The 24,181-nt window shown below is 36.7% G+C and overlaps 1 protein-coding gene across 5 annotated transcripts in view; it reads left to right on the top strand.

Moving 5' to 3' along the window:
* apaf1.L (apoptotic peptidase activating factor 1 L homeolog) overlaps positions 1-24,181 on the top strand; it is a 46,632-nt gene that overhangs the window by 9,468 nt on the left and 12,983 nt on the right. For 4 of the 5 annotated variants that reach the window (XM_041585085.1, NM_001092365.1, XM_041585084.1 and 1 more), the window contains 17 exon segments: positions 481-664; positions 2,186-2,298; positions 4,304-4,435; positions 5,489-5,727; positions 7,008-7,175; positions 7,671-7,802; positions 7,983-8,096; positions 9,664-9,848; positions 9,995-10,121; positions 10,377-10,502; positions 10,698-10,829; positions 12,133-12,255; positions 15,454-15,609; positions 17,029-17,151; positions 18,728-18,853; positions 19,191-19,310; positions 20,598-20,723. In XM_041585085.1, coding sequence (XP_041441019.1) covers positions 481-664; positions 2,186-2,298; positions 4,304-4,435; positions 5,489-5,727; positions 7,008-7,175; positions 7,671-7,802; positions 7,983-8,096; positions 9,664-9,848; positions 9,995-10,121; positions 10,377-10,502; positions 10,698-10,829; positions 12,133-12,255; positions 15,454-15,609; positions 17,029-17,151; positions 18,728-18,853; positions 19,191-19,310; positions 20,598-20,723 — 2,426 coding nt within the window. 5 annotated transcript variants of the gene reach the window in all.

Below are 24,181 nucleotides of genomic sequence, written 5' to 3'. Positions count from 1 at the left end.
CAGTATTTTGTTCAAGAAAATGTAGCAACCCTACTTGTGCCTAAAGTATCAGGAGCAGATGCACTCACACACTGACCACCAGAAATTACTTCATACACAATCGTGTCCGATTTGCAACGAATTACTACACAGTTCCATTAAATGGGTTGTTCACCTTCCAACACTTTTTTCAGTTCAGTTGGTTTTTGTTCACCAGAAATAAAGACTTTTTCCAGTTCCATTCTATTTTCTTTGTGTGACTGTTTTTCTAATATTGAAGTGTAACGTGTCATTTCTCACCTTCTAAAGCAACTCTGAGAGGCAGGGTCACTGACCCTGTAAATTAAATTGATACATTTAGTTGATACATTTATACAAAATTGCACTTTGCCCTCTGTACTTGCAGATGTAAATGAGCCCTGATGGCTTTGTGTTTAGTGTATAATTGATTAATGAGGATGAAGCATTTGTTTACAATTCTGTGGTTCTGTACCCTGCTAGAATGTTTTCCTGGAGGAGTTCACTGGGTCTCTGTTGGAAAGCAAGACAAATCCGGACTCCTTATGAAACTACAAAATTTGTGCACCCGCCTAGATCAGGAGGCCAAGTATTCACAGAGACCTCCATTAAATGCTGAAGAAGCCAGGGAAAGACTGAGGTTGATGGTGAATCGAATGTACCCTAGGTAACAAAATATATTTCATTTATAGTGCGTAAAATGCCTTATGTTTTTACAGTGGTAATACTGTTTTCACTGAACACTGATTTTTAAGCTTTTCTGTAGCTACATACTTATTCACACTCCAACCTATGCAGAAACTTGCTAGACTAATATGCTAGAGTGCTTTAGAAAACTCAAGGTGGCCATACAACTAAGATCTTTCCTGCACCAATGGAAAGATTGTTTTCTCTACAAACATTAATTGAATCAGATATGCAGGTAGAAACAATAGAATTCTACCTCTATCTGACGATTCAGCATTAACATTTTGCCTTTGATGGCGGCCAGTAAAAATTTTCCATCTTGACTGATCGACAAGACGACCGATATCCAAAGCTTTTGCCAATATCGATCGCCTTGTCTCCCACCATACACGCATGGAATATCGTTTCTCTTCTGGCCACAACTTGAGTTTTGTAAAATGATAAATTACCCTATGCAATAACTGAAATATGTATGTTAGTGTTTTTTTATAAGGACATTTTAGTGTTTTTATAAGGAAACTTTTATCAGCTTCTCACTGTGACTACTAGATGTTGTTCTTTCTGTAGTTGCACATCTAATGTAATGACATCTTGGATTTAGGGTATTTTTCCCTTAATTTCAGACACCTTTTCCTGCATCACCAGGGTTCTTCTTCTCTTACTCCATTTTTTGCATACATTTATCAAAAATTACCTGTGTCCCACCTTTTTTATGCAGGTATTTTTTTAGGACAATGAGTAGCAATACAAACAAATATCTTATAATCCTCTCTTTTGCTTAATGAATAAATCCCTCTTGGCTGTTAATGAGCTAGTTAAAGAGCTGAGGATATTTTCCTGTTCATGGCATAGCTCACTAGAATTCTTTTGAAAGCAAACTATTATGCCTATTTTTTTTAGTATTATTAACCTTTTATTAAATAGTAATGTTTCAGACTATTCATTTAAAAATGGAGAAATTAAAGTGAAAATATGCCACCATTTTGAAATGAGTTTATTCAGTTTCCCTTGTATAGAAAAGGCGCATAAACACTATCTGAACTGCCAGAAATACATCTAAAAGTACTTTACACAAGCATATCTAATTCCTCCCACCCACCTCTCACCTTGAAGTACTGGATTTGAATGTCCCTCTGCTTTCCAGAAATCTGAGCACCTCCCACTATGGTAAGCAGAGGGACTTCGAGTCGCAGAATTAAATTTACAATGGAACAAATTGAGGGAAGGGTTGCATTAAGAGATCTTGGCAAAAAGCTTGTTGGAGTGTTATGGGTTCCTTCAATATGAGGAATGTATATTTGTGTACAAAAAACATTTATACCTGGAAGTTCAGATGCTGTTCATGCACCTTTTTTTTTTTAAAATAAGCTCAAATGAATGAGCTCATGTAATCAAAAAAACATAATTTGATTACAGGGAGCATATTGGATCTGCAAGTGTGAACAAGAGTTAAATTGTGCCTAGATGTTTCAGCATGACACTGTTGTGCTCCTATTCCCAGGTGCCTCATAGTTTTGGATGATGTTTGGGATTCCTGGGTACTCAAAGCTTTTGATATTCAGTGTCGAGTGCTCATTACCAGCAGAGACAAGAGTGTGACTGATTCACTTTCTGGTAAGTATTTGCTAGTCATTTATGAGAAATTTATCTAGAATTCTTTATCCCCTGCATAAAAATATTTTCTCTTGACTATGTTTTGTTTTTTATTTTGAAAATAATATTTGGGGCAGTTCAAGTTTGAACTTTGCTTAAAATCGGTGTAAATGTTTTATTTGAAGGAGAACTAAAGCTTAACTAAAGACGTAGGCTGTAAATGTTGTACATTAAGTTTTGGGCTTCTGTACAAACCCTAGGCAACCACAGCCTTTTAGCAGTAAAGATCTGTTCCTCTGAAGATGTTCCTGTAGCTCCCCAACTTGTTTTCTGCTAATTCATTGCACATTCTCTGTGCTGCTGTCACTTACTGAGCTTAGGGACCCACTTACATTATACAGTACTCATAGAATATAATTGTCAAAATATAAGGCTGATTAGTAATTAATACAGATAATTACTACATGGCGGCACAGAAACCAGTGCAGGTAGCATCACAATTTAAAGGGATTCTGTCATGATTTTTATGATGTAGTTTTTAATTTCCAAATTACACTGCAAATAATTCGCTCTACCATATAACATTTCATTCCTGAACCAGCAAGTGTGTTTTTTAAGTTGTTATATTGGTGTGTCGGCAGCCATCTCAGGTCATTTTGCATGGTCATGTGCTTTCAGAAAGAGCCAGCACTTTAGGATGGAACTGCTTTCTGGCAGCCTGTTGTTTCTCCTACTCAATGTAACTGAATGTGTCTCTCAGTGGGACCTGGATTTTACTAATGAGTGCTGTTCTTAGATCTATCTACTAGGCAGCTGTTATCTTGTGTCAGCGAGCTGCTATCTGGTTACCTTCCCATTGTTCTGTTGTTAGGCTCCTGGAGGGGAGGGGGAGAAGGGAGGTGGTGATATTACTCCAACTTGCAGTAAAGAGTGACTGCAGTTTATCAGCGCACAAGTCACATGACTGGGGCGGCTGGGAAACTGACAATATGTCTAGCTCCATGTCAGATTTCAAAATTAAATAAAATAAATCTGTTTGCTCTTTTGAGAAATGAATTTCAGTGCAGAATTCTGCTGAAGCAGCACTATTAACTGATTTTGAAACAGTATCCAAGATGGTGACCCCCAGTGACAAGTTTGAAGTCCTGGATCATTGCTGCTATTGAGAAGCTGAAACGTTAGGCTGGTGCAATAAGTTCAGTATTTAAAATATGGCATTTTTAGCCATATTCAATTTTAACGTTTAGTTTAAATACATTTTGAAAATAAAGTATTTCAATAGGTCGTGCTTTTTCCCTGTTGCTATTCGTGCAGGTAATGTGTCTTCTGTTAGTTCACCCAGGTTATTAGACTCCACTCACTATTACTCCCTTTAATACTGATTATAGCAGTAGAATTGTTGTACAAAGAGGTAAATATATCCTGTTTAACATTTAAGGCCACTTTGGTTACGTGTAGTAGCAGTCATGGATTCCTTTTCGAATACCAAAAGTAGCCAAGGACCTGCTATAGTTGTCTGAATATTCCTCACTGTAAAGGGGACAGCTACTACATTTGCTGTACTTCCACTTTCCCAGAGGGACATCAACCTGATTTGGCCATATGCCGATTACCTTATTCCACTTAACCATTCCAAGAGGATTAGGCAGATTGGAACACTTTAGTGCACCTATGTTGCTCCAGGTAGACTGCTAAACCCATACATGTGGCAGCAGAAGGCATCACTAGGTTTTGCTTTTTGGCTGTTAACCCTGGTGCACAATTTGATCAGCCAAATAACTTATTTGGGGGCTAGCACCAATGAGCTGATAAACATACAATTCCACCATAAACTACCAGATTGCATACAACGGGCTAAATAACTAGAATTTGACATATGTGACTAGATCTTAAATAACAAAATAACAAAATAAAAATTACTTATTTGAAATCACGTCTAACTAAATGGGACAATATGTTATGTTGTTGGAAGTGCTATCTATATTTTTGTCCAGCGAACTGTAACTAAATGTTTTACCTTCTTAAGGTTTTAAAGAGGCTGTCCGTGTAGACAGTGAGCTTGAGCATTCAAAAGGCCTTGAAATCCTCTCACGCTTTCTGAGTTTAAAAGCAGAAGAACTGCCATCCCAGGCCCATAGCATAATTAAAGTATCCAAAGGTAAGTTACAATTTTACAGGTTCTGTAATAGTAACATGTCTTTCTCTTAAATTCTGATGTAACCAAATAAAGTATGCGGCTGGCATATCAAACGACTGATGGTTTTTACATTTATAGTTAATTACTTTTTTAATTTTATATACTAGTCATTCACCACTTCACGACTAACCTTCCACCTAACCTAATTACAGATTAAATGCCCCTCTAGTAAATGTTGATGCTTTTTTTTACCTTCAGGGTTTAGGGGACTTACCTGTTTTATTGTTTAATGATGATAATAACTGTTGTACTTTTGCGAACGAGGCCCAATGTGCATTTGCCATGATTTTTCACCTGCAGTCATTATTTTTCAATGAATTCTAACATCATTGCATGGACCACAAATTTTGCTCTTTCCATTACATGCAACATGCAAATAATATGGCCGATGCATTTGGTGCATTTTACTGAGCAGTGATAATAGTTACTACAGATCATTTCCTCTTTAACACCTTTTTCTAGTGAAAATTCTTTGGCACATCTATCTGCTCTGTCAGTAAGCACTTTCCTGACTTACAGGAAAATTGTACTTTTTAATTTCAGTAAAGTGTTGTTAATTAGGAAATAAGATTAAACTGCTGTGAATCTTTACAGCCCTGTAACCTTTTACCAGGCAGTAACTAATGAGTGACTTGAATGGAGGCCACCTGGGACATAACTGTTGTTAGTATATATTTGATCCTTAGCACACAGGTCAGATTCAAAAGCAAACTAATTGAACATTTATGTATGTTATGCCCCCCCTTAATCACTGATTGATTACGAACATGTAACAGGTTAGAGAGCTGTAATAAATCAAGTTCTGACTATTGCGTTAGACATCCGTTCACTCCAGCCTTTATAAATTACTTTTACTGTATTAAAAACATTTTTTATTTTGTACAGCCTATTTATTTTTATACTGAACTGTTCCTTTAATGAGTGCTTCCAGGCAGGAGTTGAGTACATATCTCCTTAACACCTATTTTGTTGCACTTTGCACCTCTTTAATATCGTTCCCTACTTTTTTCTTAGGTTCTCCTCTTGTAGTATCTCTGATAGGAGCTCTGCTACGAGAATTTCCCACCCGTTGGGATTTCTACCTCACTCAGCTGAAGAGAAAGCAATTTAAAAGAATACGAAAGTCTTCCTCCTATGATTATGAGGCTCTTGACGAAGCAATGTCAATAAGTGTGGATAATCTAAAAGAAGACTTTAGAGAGTACTACAATGATTTCTCCATTATAGAAAAGGACGTGAAATTGCCCACACAGGTACTATTGAGAAATCAAAACATTAATATTACATATTTGCTGCACACATTTAAAAGGCACAATACAGTGTACCTAATCAATCAAAACAATTGTTTACTTAAATTCCAGGCAAATATGAATTAAAAATTATAATATATAGTTATAAAGTAAATAAAATGGATTTTGATGTTTAATGGTTTAGATGTCTACCGCTATTTTTGAATTACTTTTGTAACCTAATTTTGAAACCATCTGAGACAATAGATGCATTTTAATTTAGGGATTAATTTATACATTTTTGAACTTGGATGAATTTCCCAAAAACTTAATTTAGCCAGCCTTAAAGCACTACCTTTTTTTTTTTATTAAAAAAAAGTAATGCTTTATTCTTTTCTTGAACAGTAAACATTAAACAATTCCAAACTAAATATGTGTCACTGGTTTTAGTTTAACATTTGGACAGGGTTGTATCACCATACCTACAGGTTAGCAGTTCACTAGGAAGAATAAATGTACAGCTGTGCTAGTTTATACAATTGCCCTGTCATTCCTAAGTTGTGTGCCGGACCTGATTCTTACCAGGGACTCCATATCTTATCAAATTTGCAGGCATTGCCTCTAGCTTCGTATGTGAGGTTAATCAAGGGCATTGCTGAGTTAACCAGGTTACTCCATGAGTACCTTGTGGGAGGGGTTGGCACCATCCAATGCATAATTATACATTTCTTAGCATAAAAGAATAGTGCCCAGAACCTCAGTCTCGCTTGGTCAGTGGGCACTACGTGCTCAACCACCCCCAATAGACCATTGGAGATCACACTTGTGGGAAGTTGCTAGGGTGACCATTACTTGAGACCAATAGTTGTGTATTACTTGGCTTGCCCAGATCATGTGTATAAAATTGGCTGTTGGGGTCCTACACCTAGCTAATAACCGTTAATGGAAACCACCACAGTGATTGTATAGATGCCATTGTTTATTGTATAAGAAGTGCCTCACCTGTACCAGTTAGTGAAAGGTGCATAGAGGGTTTTTTAGGGTTTTCTTTGCCAGCTGAAGTTCCCAGAGAAACTGCCTCTGGTGCCATTAGCCCTTAGCTAGTGATACTTGAGTGATTCTTATTTCTTTGGTGTACCTCTGATGATGGGCTTTAGGGTAAGGGCACACGGGGAGATTAGTCACCCCAGCCACAAAGCGTCTCTTCTTCGGGGCTGCATTGGAGGCATTTATTACACTTCATTCTGCAGTTGGCCATGTGATGCTATATATATTTACATGGTCAAATCTGTCATTCTTTGCAGGTTTTATGTATCCTATGGGACATGGAACGTGAGGATGTGGAAGACATGATGCAGGAGTTTGTCAACAAGTCCTTAATATACTGTGATCGTAATGGAAAGTCCTTTTCATATTATTTACATGATCTCCAACTGGATTATCTCACAGAGAGGAACCGGGACAGACTGACCGTAAGAACTTGTTTGGTGCAATCCTGCTTATTATGATGGGCATATGCCATTATAGATCTGTCATGGAATTTCAGAAGATTTCAGAAGTATTTTTGTGTCCTCACTTCTACGCAGCATATAGCACTTTTCATGCCAAAATGTTCTTTGCTGCCTGAATTTATTCCTTAGAATGGTGTAAAATAATGGTATGTTTCACGTTTGTGTGTCTTAACGTTTTTCGAAACATTGATTCACACTTTGTAATAGATTGTTCCCGTGTTTGTGATGCATGCATGGTGCCGACAACAGCAAAGCTGTTTTTATTGTACATTAGTTTTTCCCCTTTGCTAATCTTTTAGTTTGATGCTGATGTGCTATGGACAAACCACAACACCCTGCAATTACGTTCTGCATGTTTGTATGGTATATTTTGATGTTGGATAATACTAGCAAGGGAATATCCAGTTATACAGTAAGAATTTCTTGCTACTCATAAAAACAATCTATCTGTTCCAGGTTCTTCACGCCAAACTTGTTGACCAATATAAAAAACATTATTCAAGTAAATTACCTACTGTGGAGCAAGAGGATTGTGTGTATTGGTATCATTACCTAGCCTACCACATGGCCAAGGCCAATTTACACCAAGTAGGTAAATTCACTGTGTTCTTTTTAAGTCTCCAGTAATTTTCTGCTATGAATACATTTGTCACTGCTTAACAACACAACTATAATTATTAAGGATCTTACCGGAACTGAGTTTTATTGGAGCATTAAGACAGAATTTATTTTGCAACGTGGCTAAAACCGTATTGTTTCCATTCACAGGATCTTTGCTCACTCTTGTTTTCCCTGAACTGGTTAAAAGCTAAATCAGAATTGTTTGGGACATCCCACCTCATTCATGAATTTGTACAGTATCGAAATATTCTGGATAATCAGGTACAGTCATATACTATTACTATGAATATTTTTTTGACATGGTACAGTATTCTATATTGCTTAAACGGTTAAACTTTAAGGACACTGCACAGTAGTGAATGCAAGGTAAAAATGTAAATGTTTATATTTATCATTATTATTTATTATAGCATTGTATTAAAAGGAAACTATACCCCGGAACAGTGGTGTTCTCTATGCAGTTTACCTCATAAACAGTCCATATTAAAAACTTTTTTCGTATGAGTGATCTTTTTGTAAAGAAAAAAATATAATTTTCTAGTATTATGTGCCATTATCCCAAAATGCTGCTGTTTAAAATACAAAAAATGGTGCTTTATAGGTAAAAAAAATATGATAATTTGCATCTGAAATTACACTTTTCACACTGCGCTTGTGTTCATGAATGACCCCCTGAGTTTCTCTAACTACTGTGCCTTTCTGAAGCTTGCCATACGCACACTGTTTCATTCAGTCAACCGTTTTGATGAGTGTCTGGTGGGCTGACAATACCCTCAAATCTCATCTATTCATGCAGTGACAGGAATGGATGAGATCCACCTGAACCCTGGAGCTATCACTACCCTGCATCTGCTTGTGTATGCATTTTCTGGCCAAAGTCCACCCCATGTGCTTAGTGATAACTGATTTAATTTTAAATGGGGTAAACTAGTCTTCTTCTGCAACACTTTATGCAGTGATTTCAATTCATGGCAAGGTATGTGTCTCATGCAGGAGATGTGATTTCCTACAGGTGACAAAGCATTCATCCTGAAGGTCTATAATATACCTAATGGCAATAGCATGGGATTTTTTTTGTCTCAGCTGAAGTGATGCATATGTTTTCCCACCAGTGATTTTTATTGCTGGTTGGAAGAAACCTTTTGACGTTTGGTTGTCTGGAATGGAGATTAAGCATGGGTAACAAAAGTTTCCATGTGCCATTGCCACAAAGCAGTCAATGGCAGCAACATGCAGATAAGAGCTTTAGCTGTGTGTTAGATGTGTTTAGAATACTATTTCAACCCAAAAATATTTTTTTTTCCCAAATAAAAGAAAACCTAATTCTAAGCAACATTGCAATATCCATTACAAATTTTCTATGGTTTTTAAGTTATTTGTATATGAAAGTAGTGTTTGCCTGTTCCTTTCTGTTCTCTGCCTTGATGGCTGAGACTGTTGACACAATGTAAGACAAGCCAGTTAATTAACAGACCTGTCTTTGCTGGTGAATAGTGATGTGTCAAGAAAAAATTGACCCGAACCAGCCCACAAACAACCCAAACTCACACACACCTGTCTTTTCCCTATAGAACTTTTGCAACATTGTCTAAAAAGCTGCTGCTTTCAATTGCAATTGATTTTACAAATAACTTTAAAAGCACTGAGCATTTTTAATAAATGTATATTGGAAAGTTGCTTAGGATTATGTTTTCTTTTATTAGGTACATTTTTATTTTGGGGGTTGACTTGCCTTCTTCACTAAACCTTTTACTCTATTTTGTATGTGGCAATATGTTGTTTTGGTTGTTTTTCATTATAAGTGGATTTTACGTTTTTGTCATCACAGAATGCAAAAGCACGAGAACATTTTCAAGAATTCATTGCTGTGAATGGTCATCTTCTTGGATTGAATCCTGACATTAGTATTGTGCAGCTGGGCCTTGGTCAGGCTGAAGACTCTGAAGTCTACAAACAAGCTATTTTGCAAGCCAAAGAAGAGCTCAAATCTGGAGTGCTCTATGTCAACTGGATGTGAGTTTGTGTAAATACTGTCTTGCACTGTAGTGGGAATCAAAGGGAATTAATATAAAGCTGCTCTTACAGTTTTTGTTTGCTGCCATATACTTTGAGCAAGTACAAAATCTTAAATTAAAATGTTAAATCTTTTTGCTTCCAAGAAACAAGCAAAGGATGAAGAATCTGCCAACATTGGTGGTTCGTCCACATAAAGATGCTGTTTTCCATGCCTGCTTTTCTCCTGATGGACGAAAATTTGCTTCTTGTGGAGCTGATAAAACTTTACAGGTAGTTCAACCATCTTCTTGTATGTATTGTTTTTGTAAACAACGTTTTTTATAAGAGAGAGTTTCCCAGCTAAGATTTATTCTTTGGCAGTATCTTCCCAACACATTTATATAAACTTAGAAGCAGTAAAGTGCATTTTTATTATGAATCTGTTCTCTAGAAACATCTTTTCAATGTTGCTTAGCAGGTTGAACTTTTGATTAGCCTTTTTGAAACCCCCCCCTCAGAAGCAGGCTTTTTTGTTCTGTGTTTTAGGTCTTCAGAAGTGAAACAGGAGAGAAACTCCTTGAATTAGAAGCACATGATGATGAAGTGCTGTGTTGTGCATTTTCTGCTGATGAAAAGCTTCTAGCCACCTGTTCTGCAGACAGGAAAGTGAAGGTGAGTGTTGCAGTGGATAGCTTTGGGCTCTGTTGTAACTCTGTCTGTAAATTCAAGTCTCCTTATTTTACATATTGTTTTTAACTGACCCTTTAATAACATGTTTTTTTTTTTTCTTGTTCTGTGAGATTTGAATTATCATTGTTTATACATTCACATTACTTATGCTTTCTAGTCATTTATTTTTATTCTCAGATTTGGAATGCCAAGACAGGAAAACCAATAAGGGTGTATGAGGAGCATACAGAACAAGTCAACTGCTGCCAGTTCACCAATGGACTTTCAGCACCACTGCTTGCCACATGCTCCAATGACTGCTTCATCATGGTATGTGAATCACAGCATGGCCAATGTAAAGTATTTATTTCCCCATTCAGGTATACTATATCTGGCAGAAGATCAGCCTTATCAGTCATCCAGCTCATTCGTTCAAGCTTCACTTTGGCTGTTCACATAATTATATATATAAGAATAAAAATATCTGACAAATCAACAAATAACTTGCCTCATCCTTCATATGGATTAGCATTTCTATCTAGGCAGACTATTTTTTCACTTTTTCCTCCATAATTTCTTTGCTCATTGGGGCATAAAGTAATGGTGGCTGTAATTACTGCGTAGCATCATTTGCATTGCTATTGTTACAAGAGTAGAAATAATTAGAACATTCTGTGCATTCTGGAAATATTCAGAGGAGCTGCGTTTGTATTGTTAAGCATCACAAATAATTATCATGCAGTTTGATGGAATACGGTTTCCCTTGACCACCATGTAAGCTTGCACGTATTATAACCCTTTTAGACCAGTAAACAATGCTGTTGGGCTGTTTGTTTGCAGCATAGCATATCAAATCAGAACATTTCTTTGGCTAATTACTATTTAACATTATTTTACTCTAGTTCATTAAGCAGCACTTAGCTAAATGGCATGTTAAAGACAGCAGTTTAATTGACTATGCAGAACACAACAAGGAGGTGCTTCTTTAAGTCTTTACAGCTCTGGGGGCCAAAATACAAGTAAGTAAGGGATACACCAAATAATTTTTGGATTGGCAGCATACACAAAAGAAAGAAGGTGTGCCCCACCCCTAAAAAATATTGTTGAGATCTTTCTGCATGTACTTCATTTAATAATGTTATTAATTTAACTTGGCTGAAGTGATTGCCCCATAATTTGAGTTATTTGATAAATTAGAGAGAAAAAAGATCTAAACTTTTGCCCTGAACGTTAATGAAAGTGGTTTTGGGAGCAACTCACTGTGGGGGAAAAAGTGAATGTTGCCCACTACACTTTTGGTTGTAAATGAGCCCAGTTGCAATAAATTGGATGTGGAACAGTCAGTGTTATTTGACAGCTTTCTGTGACATTAGCCTAGGACTACAGTCTGGTATTCCTATACAGGTTTCTGAATAAGAGACTCTCATACCTGTACTACAGCTCCCAACATGCTTTAATCCTTTATAATATGTTGGAAATTTCAGGGGCTGTATTGTAATTAAGGTAGAGAAATACTGCTATGGAAGGTTTATGTCCATTTTAATCTTTCCAACTCAATTTAACACATTATGGAAATGAAACAAAAATGCCTTAAATACAAGCAGATTTATAAAACTGTGTTTTGGTTTTGCAGCTGTGGGATGAGACGGAATATAGCCGTAACACTCTTATTGGACACACAGGCGCAGTCTACCATTGCAGATATTCACCTGATGATCGATATCTAGCCAGTTCCTCTATGGATGGTTCATTAAAGGTAAATTGTATGATTCTATCATGTTGATTTTGAGTTTGTACTTGTCCTGAAAAGAGTATCTATTCTCTGTGTTATTTTTACTGTACCTGACCCCAATTGCTCAGTATTTAAATGTCTTCTAATTTCTAATGATCAGCACTGCAGAGCTTGTCCTTTAATCCCCTGGCACATGTGGTGTTTTGTCCCTCTCTGCCCTAAAACTGTGTATTCTGACTCCAATTGCTGTGATAATGGCTGAATCCCCGTGAGACCTCCCTGCTGGGCCTGTATGGAACTGTAACAACCACTGAGGGCAATCTTTGCCAGATAGCTGAACTCACCAGACACTTGTAATCCACAAACTGACGGGGGAACTGACGTCACACATAAGGAGAAGGGAATGGGAGGGTTTTGCAAACAAGGAACTTAACAGCTTGCAATACAGCTTTGGTCGGTAGGTGGCAGCATAACAATGGGTAAGCATATAAACATAAGCAATTAAACATATATATTCTAACATATATATTCTAACCCTGATAACTTTAACTGCTGGGGCAGCACACTGTGAACAACAGCCTGTCAGCATTTGTGAATGACAAGCGCTCATTTGAACACATATGAATTGGTGATAGATGGACTTTGGAGCCAAAACACTCAAGCTTGAAGTATTATTTTCTACTGAACGGCAATCTGTTATGACTGACTACAAGCAGTGGGAAAATAAAGAATAAAATTTAGAACTGACTTATACAACTTGCACTCGACCCACAGGCTATGCTAGGGCTCGCTAACGTCTCTTTGCTCCCTTTAATCACGTCGTTAGGCTCTTCCACCAAATAATAACAGTATTTGAGCATTTGCTCTGAGTGTTTTCCCAGTAGCCTGCCTTGAGGATCACTTATGATTTACAGGGTAGTATAATAAATAGCACAAATATGTCACAAGGTCTAGTAACCTATAGGAACTAATTACCAGGTACTACTTACTGGCCATCTGATTGAGGGTATACATATACATTTACTTCTACTTTTTCCAGCACTTTCTCAATTTAAGTCTACCAACCAAGTAATCTCCAGATTACCTTGTATGATAAAATTATTTAGTCAAAATTATGATATGGGATTCCCACAAAAGTTCAGAGAGAACAGAATTTGAGGGCCTATATTTTTACAGTGTGTATTTGTGATTATTTTATTCCTAACTTTTTAAAGCTTTGCCCTGTTACACATATTTCCTTTTTTCTTAAATTAATAAAGAAAAAATAAGTACCATGTGAAAAAATGATTACCATCACTTGGTCATTCATTTATAATCATTTTTACTACTGCAAGTACAGTGTACAAAGTGCAATTTCAGATGTAAATTGCATGGTTTTTTTTACTCACAGGGCAGCATTTTCCCAAGGCAGAGGGCAGCATTGCATTCAACACAGCGGCAACACAGCTGCATATAATATTTTAAAATTAGCATAATTATGTGTTGCCTTGTGTCCAAGGTGTTTGTATATGATCCCTCTTGACTGTAGTGGGGTAAAACAATAAAACGGGAAGCCTCTGCTCAGGTCTGTAAAACCATAACAACCTGTCAGATGTTTACATTAAGGGGCAGATTTATTAAGGGTCGAATTGAAAATTTGAATTCAAATGTTCGATTTTTTTTTTTTTATGGTCAAAAACCTCAAATTAGAATTGTGAATTATCCAAACTCGATTTGAGTTTTAATTCGAATTTCGAGATTTATTACACTCTGGCTCTTTAAGAACTCAAATTCAACTTTTCGCCTCCTAAAACCTGCCGAGTTCATGCATAAGTCAATGGGAGAGGTACAGGCACCAATTTGGACATGTTAGTAACCTTCCTGACATTCAAGTTTTTTTGGAGACAAAACTCGAGTTATAGATATTCTATATTTTTTTTTTATAAATAACCCCCCAGTCAAATTCCGAGCATATTCAAATTTTATAGAGTTTAAAGGTCGAAATTCGACCTTTAAATGTGTCTGCCAATCTTTGCCCAGTAAATAGCAGCCTTTCATATATTTACATTTAGTCATTGACCAGTAATGTTACATTGCTATTGTGTATATTTCACCAGTTTTAGACTGGTAAGTAGAAAACTCCAGGGAAAGATGTATGTTGCTGCAGCAAGTAAGGCTGTGTTTTGTGTACCGGCTCTGGAAAAGCTGGATAAATGGGTCCCTAGAGTGAACGGAGGAGAAGCAGGCTGAGCCTTCCATTTCATCCTCCATTGAGTGTTTTCAGCTACCCAGCTAGAGATAGTTATGTAATTAGGCTGCAGGTGAGCTGCAGATAAAAAGAGGTATTGGACTATCCCTCAGGGCTCCCCCTGGAGACCTCCTTGTGCTAGAGGAGGGTGAGTGGCCCGTGGACACCTCCATATGCTGGAAGGAGGTGTGTAAGTAGATGGGAAGGAGACTGTTTCCCTGCTGAGCTGAAGTGTTTGAGAGAGCTACAAGTGACTGGAGAGAGGAAGCGAAAACCCCTTCCAAGAGACTGTGAGTCTAACCAAGGATTCTGGGACTTGTGATGAAAAATATATTGCGTTCCGCTAACCTGAATGTCACATTATGTATACTGTATATTGATATCGCAAAACATGTGAACATGTCACTGTTATGATTGCACTTTATTACATAACCCCCTTATGGCTCAAATTGGGTTCGGCTGAACAGTAAGCTGCCATTTGATTAAAAATCAAGATCACATTTTTTCAATAATTTAAGAAAAAAAAATGGTCACCTTTTCCAACAATTTAAAATAATCTGAAATGAAAAAAAGTCAGCAGCTAAAATCTGGCGACCTTCTACAGAAGTGGGAGGTAAATTTTTAGCAGTGAAGCTGTTTTTATTTCTCAAGTTTTTTTAAACAGTCCAATTTGTTAAAATGGATGAAACAATGTGAATATTTTTGCAATCAAGTTTTTTTTTCAGTGAATTAACATGATTTCTCCAATTCCTATTCACATGCTATTGAAGGAAAAACAAGCTCACTTCAGGTTATGTCAATTTTTATTCAACAATCGAACATTTAAAAAATTTTAATGTGATAATAAATCCGTCTCTCTCTGAAGTCATCCAAACACATGAAAAAGTGCAGGGATACAGTTGCACCCTTAACTATATATCAGTTCTGTGCATCCGGTCCTGTCAGTTGTCTGTAAAAATTACTCAAATTAATCATTATTATTTCTTTCATTTCAGATTTGGGATGTGGAGTCTGCAAATGAGGAGAAATCAATTGAAGTTGCAAAGCTTTTTGAAAATGAAGATGAGTCACAGCCTGAAGTGCTGCTTAAATGTTGCGCTTGGTCAAATGATGGTTCAAGAATTATGGTAACCACTCGCAATTTCCTTTGTGTAAGTATTGCCTTTGTTATTAGTACTGCAAGAGGGAAGTTCTGTAATAATAGTTAAAATAGTTAAAAACATTTCAGGCAGAGTAGCACAGCGAAATTGGTGGGCACCAATTTTTGCTTCCATTGCACTTTAACACTATTCAGGAGCATGCACAGTTGAAGCCAATCCAGATGTTGCTTTAACTTTGCAAGCTCTGTGTTAGCGATCACATTGAAGACAGTAGTGCTTGTCAACCCCACTGCACTACTGCATTTGGTGTATCCCCAGTTTTGTGGTTCAGGATAAGGGGCAGGTGTCCTATGGAGGAGGCTGTTTTCTTCTCAGGCTCTTGTTCTCATCTTGCTCTGCAAGGTTACACTTTTTTTGTTGCTTTTAATTGCTTATCTGTTTATTGCAGGCATGTCCAAAGTAAGGCCCGGGGGCCAAATGTAGCAGTAATATTTGGGCACATTAGTGAAATGATCCACCACTTGGTCTATACTGCTGCCTGTGTACCGAAGGTGTTAGCAATAGACAAGTACTGGCACATAGTGATGCGCCACTTCACATACTTCTTTAGGGCTGAAGGTGCAATAGAAGTGCTGACGTGCCAGTACAGTAAACCAAAGAAGTATGCAAGAGCAGTGCTTCACTATGTGCCAGTTTGTGTCTATTGCGAACACCTTCAGCACACAGGCAGCAGTATAGACCAAGTGGCAGATCATTTCACTAATGTGCCCAAATATTACTGCTACGGCTATGGGATTCCTTGTTTAAATGAGTTAAATGATGTTAATGGTTCAAAGAATGTCAGGCTGAATGGTCGGCCCCCACACATTTTCACCTCACCAAATCTGGCCCTCGTTGCAAAAAGTTTAGACACCCCTGGTTTATTGAGACCCTTTCCTAAAGAGCTAATTTGTATATTGTCTTTAAACACTGTCTACAACAGGTCACAATTAATAACAAAGTTACAGCATATGAAAATAAGAGCATTATCCTAGGGATAACTAAAACAGTAAATAATTTTTTAGCTTGGGGTTGTTAGAATCAAAGTTGAATATAAAATTTTCAGGATGGACAACCTACTTATAGTCCTTTTTCAGGCCCTCTAGAGAAGACAGCCGCACCATTTGAACACCACTGATACATAGTAACACACAGAAATGAACCATACATGGCCTTTAACCTGATTTAGCTGTTCTGAACATGGGAAGATTCAGATTCATATGGGGTCTTCTGGTAAATGCAATCTTAGGTTCCCAAATTCTTTCTGATTCGATTGAGGTTTTGCTGAAATCTTGAATGACTGTCAATTTATTATAACAATTATATTTTAGTTCTTCCAATCCTGCCTATTGAGTGCTAGTTTTTACTTCTGCATAGTTAATATGTAGAAGTCTGGAAAATATGCACTAAACAGCAATTTTTATTTTGCAGATTTTTGATTCTACGAGCTGTGACCTTTTGTCTCAACTCAAGGCCTGTCATCAGATCCTTTACTGTGACTTCTGCACTACTAATCAGATTGTAGCGCTTGCTTTGTCACACTATGTTGTTCAGGTATGCAAAACAGTTTGATCCAACTTCCTGTTTCATTCAATAAAAGTTCTTAATGCTTTCTTTAGTTGTTTTTTTTCACTCTCCTGTTGCCGCTTTTAAAAATACCCAGTTAATGTTACATTCTTTGTGAGACAATACATTTCCATAAGCTGATTCTTCTGCCAACACATTTTTTTTGTTCTTTCAGTGATTAAACTAGAAAAAAGACCCCTGGGTTCTTAGCATCCTTTCACATGACTTCATCTTTAGCTCTTTAGTATATTTGTATTCTGTTTTTCCTTATATTGTTCATTTGGTCTAGCTCTCTCTGTATGTGGTATATCATACAGTAATGCAGCATAAATGGCACACAGTAAATGTGCAGAGAAGAAAGCTGTCAAAATTTCATCCGGAAACACTGTGGTTTAGATAGATGATTATACGTTTTTTCTGTGACTGACTATTTTCTCCTGCTGTGAATGCATTGTAACATAATCAGGTGGGAAGTGAATGTTAGCAAGGAATGCGAAAGGTTTATAGTGTACTTCAGCAGCACTTATGCAGAACTGCACTGTGACCAGTGTAAGAATTAAATAAGGTGACGTGGATGTAGGGAAAAAAGCATCCCGGGAGGTTAGAAAAGTATTTCAGATCATCAAAAGATTAGCATTCTTCTAAGCAGTACATAATCAGGAGTATAAATAAGGTTCTCTTTTTATATAAAACTTTAAAGCATTTGACACAGTTTTCTTTTAATGAGGTGATATAAAAGTGCTGCAGGTGAGAAAAGAGGTGTTAAAATTGTAGTGCTTTAAAAAAATAGTGGGGTTAACAGGTAATGGAAATGAACATGAGTCAAGTAAAGTGACTGGGGAGACCAAGTGAAGAGGTGGGTGAATTATGCAACAGAAAAAAGGATGCAAAGTAAAATTTAGTAAAAGGTGAGCAAAAATTATCAGGAGAATAGAGAAGAGCAAATTAATTGGGAAGTTGAAAAAGAATGCTAACTAAAAATTAAGTAGGATGTGGTAAACTGAGAGAAAGTGAAGGTAAGTGAGCAGGAGGTGATAATGTCACAAACCCAGACATGTAGGGGCAGATTTATCAAGGGTTGAATTGGAAATTCAATTCTATTTTTGTGTACTTCGACTAGGGAATAGTCCAAATTCGAATCAAATTTGAAAATTCAAATATTTAAATTTAATATGTACTGTCTCTTTAAGACTTCGACCATTCGCCATCTAAAACCTTCTGAATTGCTGTTTAAGCCTATAAGGGGCCTCCTACAACCTATTTGGATTTAATTGGTGGACTTTGAAAAATGGAAGGTTTTTTTTGTTTTAAAATACTTTGAATCGAATAGGATCTTACTTCCATTCGAACTATTAGAATACAGCCTATTCACCCGCAGGAAAAAACTTCGATTTTGTTTAATAAATTTATTTGAATTTCAAAGTTATGGGAGTTCAAAAAACTCCCATTACTTCGAAATTCGACCCTTGATAAATCTGACCCAGATTGTGCAGGTTTTCTTCTATGAATTATTGACAGACATCTAATTTCCTAAAAAAGTTAATGTTTCTGTTTGTTTGCCTAGCTGTGGGACATAGATTCGTCTACAAAGATAGCTGACTTCAATGCACACCTGAGCTGGGTTCACTGTGTGAAATTTTCTCCAAAAAGTTCTTCATTCCTGACATCTTCTGATGACCAGACTGTGAAGGTACATCTGCAAATAACTTTACAGAAACGTGAAAACAGTCAGATGCTTAATATTGAATACTAGTGAATTTTCCTTTTAAATTTGCCCATTTTTCATTGGGCACATAAAAAAAATACAGAATATGGCAAACAGAAAATCTCCTCTAATAATGTGTACAAAACCTAAGACTTTTGTAAGTAGGACTAACGTATAACTGCACCATTATAGAAATAGGAAATGCTATAGTATTGTCAGGTATGACATGCTAGAATTTAGGGACACCTCAAGTGTAGAAATTTAGTTAATTACTTTACCCTAAACAAGCTTTTTTTTTTTTTTTTTTTTTTTTAATCCATAGCTTTGGGAGACTAGTAATGTGAGCAAACCATCAGCCACTAACTTAAAGCGTGAGTTTGATGTGTCCTTCAATGGCGAGGAAACACTGGTTCTTGCAACTAGTAAAGATGATTGTATACTGGTAAGTTGACTGTAGGTGCTTCCATCAGAATATGTGTGTGTGTGTACAAGCTACTGTTTTATTATTACAGAGAAAAAGGAAATCATGTCTAAAAATGTTGATTATTTGAATAATATGGAATCTATGGGAGACAGCCTTTAAACACACACACATATATATATATATATATATATATATATATATATATATAATATACACACACACATATACACACACAATTGAAATTGTGAGATTTGTGTTTTCTTTGCACACTTTCTTACTAAATGAATTGCTTTTTTCTTACTTTATGTTTATGTGTGTTCTTTATACCTAACCTGAACTAAACCCCCTTTCTAATAAAAACCCCTACCCTCTATAGTCACCCCTCATTGCTCCCCCCATACAGGAGTTAATATAAGTAAATACCCCTAAGCCGGTAATCACCCCTTGTTGCAGAGTCAGTGCAGTGGAGCAGATGGGGGACAGCTTTAGCCGCTTCGGTAATCTCAGTAAGGAAGCTCTGTATCTGCGCATATTCAGTTGGAGCATTTTCCTGGTTCGCTACAACTGTCCATGCGCCGAAGGTGACCAAAATTAATGAAGAGCTGGAAGAAGACCCAAAGATTACTAAAGCGGCTGAAGATGGACCCTGAGAGCTCCGATGCGCTGACTCTGCAATAAGAGGTTATTACCGGCTTAGGGGTATTTACTTGTATTAACTCCTGTGTGGGGGAGAGCAGTGAGAGGGGGCTATGGAGGTTAGGATGTAGAGTTTCAATTAGAAAGGGGGTTTAGTTGTCCTTTAAGTTGCGACCTTGGGCAAGTCATTTATTCTGCCTGTAGGTTAGGCTTAAGGTGGCCCTAAAAAGTCCAATATAGTAACCAAACTGGGGGGGGGGGGCTTCTGAGTCATGAGCTTACTGACCCATGTATCGTCTAAAAATGCCTCGCCGACAAATATATGGTTAGAATTTAGGCATCTATTCATTGGTCTCTCTGACAAATCCTGCATCAGGCTCTTCCAAAAGGTCTGCAAAACCCCCTAATTTGATCCAGTTATTATCATGGGTTCCAAGTAATCATAATAGTCTGATTTGACTCACCACCTGGTGATAGTGTAAAGATTGGCTCATTTGGCAACCAGTCCTGGCGAGCAAATGCCATGTCTAATATTATACTTAGGCAAGCACTGGTTGGGCACCAATATATACAGATAATATATTCTGTGTATAATGAATAGTTTCTAAATTACAAAGGTATTTGTTCTTTACGTTTTTTAATGAAACACCTGCTATTGTTTTTTGTTAGCTAATTAATGGAATGACTGGAGAGACTTTATCACAGATCAACACACAGGACAAATGTGTTACGTGCTGCTGTCTCACAAACGACTACCAACTAGCAGCTATCGGAGATAGAGATGGTAAAGTAAAGGTATGTTTTAATTCTTGAAACAAGATTGTAACCTATTGTTATTTCATTGGAAAATATACCACTTACTGTGAGACTGTGATCACCCAAATTGCATACTATACTAGACCGTTAATCTCTTGCGTTTCATAACTGGAAAACCAGATGTACTATATTTTCTCCTAATTCCACTATATATATGTCAAATGAATGCAGTGCTAAGTCACAACCTCATAACTTTTTTGTTACTATATCTGCAATTTCTGGGAGAAAATGGCAGTATTTGCTTAATGTGCTGGTCTTTATCTCACAACCTAATAGGCTGCAGCTGGGGGAAAAGGGTGGGTTTGTTTATATTAACGGAAAACTATACCCCGAACAATGTAGTGTTTCGTACGATCGGATCTTTGCGTCTATGGCCAGCTTTAGAGTTGTTGTATTTCTGGTCAGGTGATCTCTGAGGCAGCACACAGACCATCATGAAATGGTGGTTCAAGTCAAGATTTGTAAAAGGGCAATATTTACTATAATATATATATATATATATATATATATATATATATATATATATATATATATATATATATATATATATATATATATATATAAAATATATATATATATATATATATATATATATATATATATATATATATATATAAATATATATATATATATATATATATATATATATATATATATATATATATATATATATTTATATATATATATATATATATATATATATATATATATATATATATATATATATATATATATATAAATATATATATATATATATATATATATATATTAGTTTGGTAAGATTCTTTAATATGCCACTTAATTTGATATAAACTACCTGTTACTTAATTATCATTTTGGGGGTATAGCTTTCCTTTAAGAAAGTCTTAGTGGACTGCTGATATGTTTTGGTTGTGCTTGAATAGTAGAATGTGACGTCAGTTTCAATTTCAGATTCTGCCCTGTTTAACGCAAGATATGACAAAACCCATTGTTCTTAATTAAAACAATAGGCAAAAGGTGCGTTCAATAAATTTCCTAATTATTCAACTAATGTTCCTTTAACTTTTTTTTCATTCTGACTACGCCTCGTCCCATGCCAGCTGGGGGGTGGGGCTCTGGTTACACATTATTAATATGAAATCTAAAAAAATATATAATTTATTACATATAAGAGAATTCTCAGCCTGGCAGGAAGTGAGACAATCCAAGGTACATTGCTAAAGCTGTTACACCTTTAGGGCTTTAGCACATGGGCAGATTCTGGGAGATTTAGTCACCTGGCGACTAATCGCCTCTTCTTCGGGGCGACAATCTCCCCGAACTGCCTTCTGCCTGCTAAAATGAAAAGTCACCTGCGGCAATGCACTTGCGGCGCTTAGGAAACTTCGGTCGACTTCTGAAATCGGATCGCTGCGAGTGCATTGCCTCAGGCGACTTTTCATTTTAGCAGGGGGAAGGCAGTTCGGGGAGATTGTCGCCCCGAAGAAGAGGCGATTAGTCGCCAGGCGACTAAATCTGCCCGTGGGCTAAAGCCCTTATAGTAGCTAGGTAGATAACTGAACAGAGAAGAAAGGTTATACATTAATTTCCATTGCCTAAATACAAGGGGGAAATGTTTTTATCTCTTTAATATCCTTGTTGTAATATTCAGAAATAAAAATACTACCTATCCTATAGGAGACTGGACTAAAATATCTCCTTTACATATGAGATTAGAAGGAGCACAGCAGGGGAGACTTTGTGCTATGAGCCACCTTAATGAATTTAGCTCAGATTGCCAACAGCGCTATCTCTATTGCACAGCAGATAGTAGCATAGCCATTCAAATCACCACATGCCGTCTCTGACGGCAGTTTTACATTTTATAAATGACAGTCCCATGTGTGCACATGGCTTGGACTAATATATCATGCTAGCTGAACCAAACTAATTGACTTCTAAAAACACAGGGACTAAGTTAGAAAGCAGCATACAGGTTTCTTTTTGACAGCACTTTAAGCCCATGCTGCTAAAAGAGGCCGGCTGTCTACCGAGGCGAAACTGTGTTGTAAGAGCATCCCCATTAGAAGACAAAGCGCATACAGAAGTCAAGAAAATCAATTCTACAGAAGTAATGCCTTTCAGCCAAGCGGGTGTCACGGTGTCGAACAGCTTAATTTTATTTCTGAACATCTGGTAAAATTTAAATAATGTCACTGGAATAGAAACTGGAAATAGGACAATAGCCACCTGCTTTGAAAATAAGAGCTCCTTTCTGAAATGGTTGTTAATTCCATTTAAACTCTGGCTTTAGTATCCAGCAGGGGAGCATTTCTCCTGAAATAATCTTCCATTTCAACTCACTTTTTTTCAATAACTAATTTGTTCATTGTGCCTGTATAATAGAAATGTGTATTTAAAGGATAATGCCAGTAAAATAGGTGCAAAGCTATTTCTAGGAAACAGAAAAATAAACTAATTTTTTTGCCAGTGACATAAATTAATATAACTATTTTTCTGTTTAGAATTTAGCTTATTTAATGCATCATTCCTTACAACTGTATTTAAAGAAGAAGGAAAGCTAGGGAGGCATTTTATTGCCAATAGATTAGCTGCAATAGTGCAAGCTAGAATGCTAGATTTATTCTGTAGAATGTTTTACCATAGCTGAGTAAAAAGCTCTAGAAGTTCTCTGTTTGTATAGGATAGCAGCAGCAGTATTAGCTTGCTTTGACATCACTTCCTGCCTGAGTCTCTCCCTGCTCACTCATAGCTCTGGGCTCAGATTACAGCAGAGAAGGGGGAGGGGGAGAGGAGCAAACTGAGCATGCTCACGCCCTGGGCAAGGAGGTTTGAGCTGAAAGCAGGAAGTCTGATACAGAAGTCCATGTGTACACAATAGAAGGAAAGAAATGCTGTGTTTCTTTTGACAGAAGACTCAGAGCAGCACTACTTTTAGGGTTTACTAGTGTATTTATATAGACCTTTCTAATAAAGCTTACTTAGTTTTAACCTTTCCTTCTCCTTTAAAATAAAACTTTTGGTTTGATATAAATATCAGAAATTGTTAACTCTACCCATATTTGAATACATTTTCTGTATATATAATTGTTACCTTCTGCAATATATGGATTGTGATACATAACTGGGTTCTGAGGCCTCTTCAAGACTGGGATCTCTAGCATAGAAGAGGGGGTTTTAATGTTTTCAGAAAGGGAGAAACAGTTAGAGGCACATTTATCAAAGTTGAATTTCGAAGTCATGTGAGTTTTTAAAACTCCCATAAACTCAAAATTCAACAAATTTAAATTTATTAATAAAATCAACTTTTCTCAGGTCAGACTCAAATTTGATTGGAATTAGAAAAACTTAATTCAAATTTAAAAAACTCGAATGTCATGAAGGCTGCAAACATTACCAAATTCACCCCTGGACCTCCACCATTGACTTATACATTAATTCTGCAGGTTTTAGGT

The sequence above is a fragment of the Xenopus laevis genome, chromosome 3L (assembly GCF_017654675.1).
Source record: "Xenopus laevis strain J_2021 chromosome 3L, Xenopus_laevis_v10.1, whole genome shotgun sequence".
Lineage (NCBI taxonomy): Eukaryota > Metazoa > Chordata > Amphibia > Anura > Pipidae > Xenopus > Xenopus laevis.
This window is presented reverse-complemented; position numbering and strand designations above follow the sequence as displayed.